The sequence below is a fragment of the Bison bison genome, unplaced genomic scaffold, assembly GCF_000754665.1.
Source record: "Bison bison bison isolate TAMUID 2011002044 unplaced genomic scaffold, Bison_UMD1.0 scf7180017864285, whole genome shotgun sequence".
Classification (NCBI taxonomy): domain Eukaryota; kingdom Metazoa; phylum Chordata; class Mammalia; order Artiodactyla; family Bovidae; genus Bison; species Bison bison.
In genome coordinates this window covers 1534542-1542863 of record NW_011494857.1, presented here as the reverse complement: position 1 = coordinate 1542863, position 8322 = coordinate 1534542, and the positions used below count along the sequence as shown (strand labels likewise).

The following is an 8322-nucleotide window of genomic DNA, read 5'->3' as shown; positions in this document are numbered from 1 at the left end:
TACTGCGGGGAGCTGCGGGGGGCAGTGGGGCGTGTGGGCGACCCCAGGCAGCATCCTGACGGCCCGTGGGGAACCCCCATCCCAGGCCTGAGATCACAACTGCACCCCAGGGGCGGCCCGGGTCCCAGGGCTGGCCAACGAGGCCCTCTCACCGCCTGGCTAGCGTGACCAACTCAGGCACAGGCCACGGAGGGACAGCCCCAGGAAGTGCTGGGGTGTGGCCTAGAGGCGCTTTATGCCCCCGGGCCCCCCAGAAAGTAATACAAACTGAGGGAAAGGAGACCAACTCTTTCCGTGATCTGGGGCCCGTCCAGCCCGATGCCAAACTACCCTTTATCTCGGGGTTATACGCGCCACGCCCCTCAATTCTCTTTTTCTGCCCTGAAAATCAATCTGGGTTGTATCTCCTTCCCAGCTCCGAGGGGTCAGGCTATGGCCCGGGACCAGGCTCACCTGGCCAGGAGCAGGTAGCGGCTGAGGACGCGGAGCAGGGCGCGGGTGCCCCCACGGTGGAAGTGCAGGGCGGGCAGGGAGCCGCCAGCCTGCGTGACCAGCACCAGGTAGGCCCAGCTGAGGCCCGGCTTCGAACGGCGGATGGACCTGAGCTCCCCCAGACTCACCGAGAAGGCCCAGGAGCCCCGGGGGGAGCTGGGCTCCGCACCTGGAGGGGACAGGTAGCGGGAGGGGCTCAGACATCTCCTGAGAGGCCTCCCCCCTCCAGCCCCGACCCCAGTCAGCCCAGGCCCTCCAGGAAAGGACTGAGGAAAACAAGGGGAGCCCGGGGGAGACACGTGCCTGTTCTAAAATCTCCCTGGGCTCCCCTCAACCCCTCAGGTCTGTCCCCTGCGCCCCGTGTCTCACCTCCCACCCTCTCTTCTCTCCGGATCCCACACTCCAGCCGCAGCAAAAGGCTGCGGTTTCCCAGCACCCCACACCTCTGGCCTTGCCACAGCTGCCCTGTCTGTGGGGAGAGAAATCACTCACACGTCCCCCAGAGCCCGTCTCTTGCAACATCTCTTCCTGGAAGGCTTTTCCATACCCTGGGGGTTAGATACCTCCTCTGGTGCCCCCAGCCCCCCCGTGTGACTCCAGGATGGCCTGAATTACCCTGTCACCCTGTGACTATTGCCCCACAGCCTGGAAGACTCCAGGGGCAGGACTTACATGGGAGTGCCCACAGTCAATCAGGGAGCCTGGAGTAGGGGTGGACCAGGATGCATACCCCAGAGACACTGGCCATGGGCTGGCGACCACCCTGAACCCCCACCCACTCTCGGGGACTGGAGGCCAGTGTGGGTGGCCATCTTGACTGAGGGCAGCAAAGCCCATGGAGCCATGACCACTGAGGGCAAGTCATGTGTCTCCACCTGCCCACCCACCCCCAAGCCCGGGCACCAGGTTAGTCTACCTCTCTTGGGGTCTGAGTGGCGGGGCCGTGGCCGCACGGTGCTGATGACAGCCCAGTCAGGTTCATAGCCGGGGTCAAAGGTCGGTTCCTCCTCAGAGGTGCAGGAGTCACCCCCACTGGTGTCCTTGGGGGAAGACAGGAAAAGAGACTGAGGGACCGTGGATTCGGAGATTCCAGATCTGAGCCTCGAGGCCACCCTGGGAGGTAGCCCCACTGAACCAAAAGAAAGTGAGGCAGGAAGAGGGCACCGCACTTGCCCTCAGGGTCACCCAGCTCAGGAAATTCCTGATAAAAAGGCAGCGACAGGAGTGAGCGTCCTGTTCAGGCAGGCCTCTGGGTGCCATGAGGGAGGAGCGGCACAGACAGCTGCCACAAGCTGTCAAACCAGCCCCTGGGTAGTTTCTGCCCTCCATTTTGTGACCTCAAGAATTTTATACTTTTGCCAACATTTACACAAAACAGTGATAATTAGTAGCACTACGTGTCAAATGTTTGCAGCTGTCCGTCTCGCAGGCATACATCAGGATGGATGATAGCTCACTGAACTCTACCGGCTGAGTGGAGACAGGCACCTGGTTCTGGCCAAAGGGCTGGATATATCACTTCCAAGATGGACCATTTAACTGCCAGGGCAAGACTTCTAGAGACTTCCTTCTACCACTAGGAGTGGAGACCTTTAGGATGGTGGCTGCTCTGGCAGCATGTTTCCTTGAGTAATCATGATGAGTAGAGCACTTCTGCCCACCTGAGATACACACGTAAAATGAACAAAAACAGTTAAAAAGGCTGGAGCTCCAGCAGCCCTTTTGGACCACAAGGATATGTTGAGGATAGATGCCATGTGCCGAGGATTACGAAGCAAAGCCGGGAGGAAGCTGAGTCACTGACACCATATAAACCTATACTGCTGCCTTCTGGGCTTGGTACAAAAAGAGAAATGAACTGCTATCTTACTTAGGCCACTGGCATTCCTGTTTCATTTACAAACACCCAAATGCAACTCCTAACCAATATAGAAGGCTTCTGGGAAATCTCTTGCTTTTCCTGATGAGAAGGATAGATGTGACTGGTACCCTACTGGCCCCCTTTTCCCTTTTTATATGCTCCTTCAAGCCCATATGGGCTGATAGCCCCTGGAACCTGAATCCACAGACTGAGTTGTCCTCTTGCACCCTGGCAGGGCTGTCCCAACAAGCAAAGGGGGTGAGGTAGCAGGCGCTGTCTCCACGGTCACAAGTCGCATGGTGTCTGCTTTCTTTCCGTGAATGGGCTTCTTCAGCCTCATTTCACAGAGAAGAGGAAACCAGGGGGGCAGAGAGAACTTAAGTCCCAACTAGGCTCATACATGCCCCAATGGTAGGTCTGGAATTCTACTCAAGTCCTTCAAATGCTTTCGACTGCTCCGACCTAGAAAAAAGCAAGCAGAGAAGGGGAAGCCAGGGAAGCCTACCTTCTTGGAGAAGAAGATTTGGGAGGAATCGCCAGCCTCCTCTATAGGAGCCCAGTGCAGGAGGACATCATTGTCCTGTGGGAAGGAAAGAGGGATTGGAAAGGCTACCCTCCAAACTCCCCAAAGCCTATTTCCAAACTTCTTCCCAGTTCTGAACTCTCAGCCTTAGAAAGCAAAGCCACCTCTCCTTCCTAAGATCCCATCGCTGACTTCCACACTGTACTCCTACAGGTGCCGCCCTCCATCCCGCTCTGGGCCTGCCCAAGCCCTGCTCTCTCCGGGCCCACCTTCTCCACAACACGGATGACGCCGGCGATGAGGGAGTCCGGGTCTTGGTGCTTCTTGGCACTGGTGTGCAGGTACACGCCTCCTTTCTCAAACACCACCTGGGAGCAGGTACCATTAAGGGGCGGGCCCAAGGGGCGGGGCCCCAAAGAGAGCCAATGGGAACAGACTCAGGGGAGGGGCTATTCACCAGGGGGCGGGGCCCCGAGGTACCTTTACCTAGGGGATGGGGGTCGGCGAGGTGAAGCCTGAATACCGACCACGCTTCTCTGGGACACTGGAAGACGGGGAAGGACTAAAGTGCATTCCAAAGAGGGCGGGGCCCAGAAGAGCGCCTCAGCAGCCCAAGGGGCAGAGCTAAACGATATGAGTCTCCCTAGGAAGTGGAAGGAAGGGGTGACAGCGCGTTTATTAAGGGAATGGTGTGCTTGTTAAGGATGTGCCGGGCTCCCAGAATCCCTGCAAGGCCTGAGAAAGAAGCAGGTCACCGGAGAGGGAAGTTTCGCATTGACAAAAAGAGAAAGAATGCGTCTCTGGTACTTACCCTGTAACCGGCTCCCTCCATAGCCGCGGCCGAAGCCCCACTGCCCCGGCCCTCTCCTTTTCCGGGTCAGCGTGCTGTCACATCCGGATTGGACACTCCCTGCAAGCCCAGACAGTGGTAGCGTCCCTATCTGTTCTAGAGCAGGAGTGGGTGTAACCATTTTCCAGAATGGGGTGATTGAGTTTGAACCACGAGGTTTTGAGTCACATGCTACAGACGATAGAGGCGGAGCGGCCAGTGTGCAGGCGCAGTACTACATTCCTAACCACGAAGTAAACAAGGAGGCGGGTCCAGGAGCTCCACCCCCTCGATCAAGCTGGCTCCGAGAGGCCTAGTCCTTTCTCCATATTGCATGCTGGCATCGAAGCCAAAAGGATGCCATTTTGCTCGAGGGCAAGGCCAAAGCCGGCAACCTGAGGCCATGTTAATGCGGGGCAGTCCCATCTCTCTGCGGGGCGCGAAAGCAGGGTCCTGGAAGAACAGGATAAAAGAAAAGGTGAGAGGAGCTGTGCATCACAACAGGCCCTGAAGGACTCGTGTTAAAGGGATGAAACCGTCGGTTTCCCCGGGAACGGAGCAATCCCGGATAAATTCCTAAGTCACCGTCGAAAGCGGCCTGAGCCGCCATATTGAAACTGGGCAAACTGAAGCAAGAGAGGCTGCCATGTTGGCTCTTTGCCAGTCTTGGTGCTGAAGGGGGATAGGCTTGGAGAGCCTATGTTTATGTTATGGACAAACGATGTCTGGCTGGTTGCCATGTCATTAATGGACATTGCTTTCCACTAGTTCTGTGGAAGAGGTTATTAGTGTGAGGGACGTCAGCTCGCTTGAGTTAGTATACTGTAGTCCTGAGTGTGCATGTAGCATTTTCCCTATATTTTGGGGGGACAAATCGAAATGTGGGTTTGTGTCTGGGAAAGTTGAAGCCTTTCTTTCACCATCTTTCTTATGGACACTCTGCCGTCGCCAATGCCCCACTGGGATCCGGCCAAACACCCGTGCCGCCATGTTGGTCTCCGGAGTCTGGTGTTAGGGAGGCGGAGTGTGCAACGTGGAGGCGGGGCAAAGACGCGGAAGTGACGTAAGATACCGCCATGTCTTTTGAGGGCGGCGACGGTGCCGGGCCGGCCATGCTGGCTACGGGCACGTGAGTGGAGGCGGCGTTGTGAACCGCGGTGTGGGGAGGATTTGGCCGTCCGGAGGAGAGGGGCGCTGGGTGGGCGAGCCGCTCGTGGGAAGGGTATAGCCTGCGTTGATCAGAGGGCAGAGATCGCCCAGTGACCTCACGCTGAGCGCTGGAAAGGTGTCGGCCGCGGGAACCGTTGTGTCTGACCCTAGGCAAAGCTTGGACAGCTTTATCCTCTGTCTCCAGACCCACTAGGATTCTTGACTTAGGCGTGGACCATGTCCACAGGGTTGGGGGGTTACTCGGTGAGGCCGCGGGGCGCCCCTCACCCGTCCAAAGGCGGGACTTCCGGTCCTGGCCCCTACCTGGGCGGGATTTCCTGTGTGCTTCCTAGAGAAGTGGGTCTTTACCTGAACCCCCGGACCAAGTAGCGAGTTCTGTGAGCGGTAGAGAAAGACCCCGGACATTCACCTGCCCCAGGCCACAGGGTGCATCCCCGAGTTCCTCCCACCTTGGGCCGGGGAAGGGGTTTACTTCCAGTTTGACAGGTGATTGGGGGGGACTTCGCTGGCATGCCTGCATCCCTCATTCCTTGGGGGACTTTTCCTCTTTCCTCATCTCTTCCTGGAGTCGCTTTCCTCACCTCACCCCCCACCTCATCCTAAAAAGCCAGTCGCCTTACCTGTCCCTTCCTCCTATGGGGGACAGGTCTCACCTCCCTCTTTCCCTAATCTTCAGTTCAGTCGCTCACTCGTGTCCGACTCTTCTCTAATCTTAAATACCTCTATTTGGAGGGAGAGGGGGTCTTCCATCTATCAGCTCCATGGAAGAAGATAACAGGACTTCCTCTGGAACCTGAACGGCTGGGAGACTCTCCTGGGGTGGGGGGCGATACTTGGCTTGGCTACTCTCCTTTTAGGTAACCAATGCCAGAGACACCCGCCCCGCCAAGATCCCCAAGCCTTGGCAGAGGGGCCTACGTAAGTCACTCTCCTCCTCTTTGAGCTATGTGTGGAGCTCTTGTGACCCGCTCACTCCCACTTGACTCTTTCCAGGTATTCCCAGGCTCTTGGAGTTTGATCTGCTCTCAGATCTTCTCTAGGAGAGGAGCCATGCCTTGATGTCCCAAGGAAGAGCCCCCTGGCCTGGCATTACCAGGCTGTGCGACCTTGGGCCACTCACTTTCCTGCCCTGAGCCTCAGTTTTCTCCATCAACTGGGACCCAAGGAGTGGCTGTGAGACCCTGGGTACCTCCCAGTTTGGTTGGGCTTTGGAGTCCGTCAAGCAGACCACAGTTTCACTTCACTTCTGCCCTTTCTAGCTGTGCGCCTCTGGCCAGTGCCTTAAGTTTCTGAGCCTCACTTTTCCCTTCTGGACTATGAAGTCATAAATCTTTCCTCATAAGATAGGCAGGGTGGCATTTAGGATTAAGAACAGGTTCTGGATCCAGGATGACCAATCCAGGTCCCAGCCCTCCATCTCGGTCAAGACATTGACCCCAGTCAAGACATTGAGTCTCCCCGGGCCTCAGTTTGCAGCTGTAAAGTGGGATGATCGTAGCTCCACCCTCACAGGGTGGTGAGAGGGTGGGATGAGACTGGATGACACGCTCAGGTTCCTGCCTGGCCCGTGGGAGGGGCGGTATCAACTTGCTTCAGGGTCTGTCCGGACTGGCAGTGCTTGTGCTCTGACTGCATGTGGCTTCCGGCAAGGGCTTTGTACTCCGTGAGCTTTGACTGTCTGGTTTGTGAGGTAACAGCTCCCACCTTTGTAGGTCAGGTAGCAGGGATCATGACCAGTGCAGAGTCCCTGCACAGAGCAAGTGCTCAGCAAACTCTGGCCTCTCTGATCATCAGTCCCAAAGAGGATGCGAATTGAAATCTAACTTCTCCGACCCGGGAGGGCTAGATCACAGTCCTGCTTGAATGCCTCTTTGGGGAGGCTCCTCAGCTGTCTAGCTCAACCACTGGTTTACAGGGAGAGGACAGTGAGGCACAGAGAAGGCCTCTCAGTGGTCCGAGGTCACACAGCAGTCAGGGCGGGAAGTCAGGCTCCTGGTCCCTTGTTCTTCTCCGCTTGTAAGAGGATGCATCCAAGCAGGTCATCTACTTAGGGCAAACCTGTCCTGGGGACACAGATCCCTGACCTCGGGTGGCTTATAGTCTGATGGAGGAGGCAGCCAGAGGTACAGCTATCACAAGCTTGTGTGACAAGAGCTGTAATGGAGGTAGCCGAGGGCATTTTGGGTCGAGGGGAGGCATCTGATCCATCTTGAGGGATCAGGGGAGACTATCAGAGGACCTGCTGGAAGTGCAAGGACGTTGTGGGCAGAGCCCAGGTGCAGAAAGCAGCCAGCATCCCATTTTCTGCTCAACTCCAGCTTGCTGAGACCTGCCGTGTGTCAGGCAAGGCTGGTGTCTCAGGTGAATCTGACAGGCTTGGCCTCGAGGGCCTCCCACACTGGTGAGGAAATGGATGTGGATCCATCCACGTAGGGCTCCCAGAGGGATCTGGGCTAGAATGGGGATCATTCAGACATTGCAGGAGCCTGTGGATGGGGAGGGGCCCCCCTGAGATAGGGGTGAGTGCAGAAGTGACAAGTACAGAGGACAAGTGGTCCAGGCTGGGGGTCGGGTGGGGGGTTCACCTGGACTGAAGGCCTTGGGCTTCAGGAGTCTGGAAGTATGTGAGGCCGGGGCGGGCCTTCTGGTACTGGGCTGAGGGACTGTGACCTTGTCCATGGGATGCTGGAGCAGGTCAGCTCCGGGGGTAAAAGGACCCTCCGCCCCCAGCCCGGGGCCTGGGTGCTACTGGACTGGAGGCTGGGGCCATGGTGCAGGGCAGCACAGTCCATCAGAAATATGATCTGAGCCATGTGTATAACTTCACGTTTCCTATGAGCCACATTAAAAAAATAGAAAGAAAACAGATGAGATTGACTTTTACCCTCTTATTTTATTTAGCCAGCATAAATAAACGTCATCATTTCAACATTTAATCAACTTCAGATTGCTCATGAGATATTTTACATCCTACCTTTTTGTGCTAAGTAAGCCTTGACAGTCCGGTGTGGATTTCACCCTCTTGGCACGTCTCATTTTGGATCAGTTACATCTCAAGTGCTCCCCAGTCACATGTGGCTGATGGCTTCTATGCTGGACAGGGCAGGGCTAAGAGGAGAGTCGGGGGCTGAGGGGACAGGGTGAGGATGGGCCGGGGGCCCAGGACAGGGCCTGGAGGTCTGGATGAAGAGGAGTCCTGCAGAAACAGAGGGCGGGGTCAGGTTGGGGGAGGGGAGTGGGAGCTGGGATCAGGTGGCGAGCAGGGCTGGGTGTGTAGTCCAGGGCCTGGTGGACACGTGGGGCTGGGTGGACAGTGAAGTCTGCTGGGCCTCAGCCTCCTCTGTCCTGCTCTGCCCCCAGGGCGCGGATGGCGTCGGGGCGGCCCGAGGAGCTGTGGGAGGCCGTGGTGGGGGTGGCGCGGCTGTCAGCAGCACCAGCTCCGTGCCC

The 8322-nt window shown here is 57.1% G+C and overlaps 2 protein-coding genes across 2 annotated transcripts in view; one reads left to right on the top strand and one right to left on the bottom strand.

The window, feature by feature from the left end:
* The window catches only part of TBC1D17 (TBC1 domain family, member 17), a 9697-nt gene extending 5741 nt beyond the window's left edge, over nt 1-3956 (bottom strand). Inside the window, exons 1-5 of the mRNA XM_010849719.1 lie at nt 3688-3956; nt 3146-3244; nt 2859-2933; nt 1409-1532; nt 454-661 (exon numbers count right to left, since the gene is read on the bottom strand). Coding sequence (XP_010848021.1) covers nt 454-661; nt 1409-1532; nt 2859-2933; nt 3146-3244; nt 3688-3708 — 527 coding nt within the window. The 5' untranslated portion in view covers nt 3709-3956. The remainder of the gene's footprint in view (nt 1-453; nt 662-1408; nt 1533-2858; nt 2934-3145; nt 3245-3687) is intronic.
* A 793-nt stretch (nt 3957-4749) lies between these two features.
* AKT1S1 (AKT1 substrate 1 (proline-rich)) overlaps nt 4750-8322 on the top strand; it is a 7643-nt gene continuing 4070 nt past the window's right edge. Inside the window, exons 1-4 of the mRNA XM_010849718.1 lie at nt 4750-4835; nt 5733-5793; nt 6223-6391; nt 8236-8298. Coding sequence (XP_010848020.1) covers nt 4782-4835; nt 5733-5793; nt 6223-6391; nt 8236-8298 — 347 coding nt within the window. The 5' untranslated portion in view covers nt 4750-4781. The remainder of the gene's footprint in view (nt 4836-5732; nt 5794-6222; nt 6392-8235; nt 8299-8322) is intronic.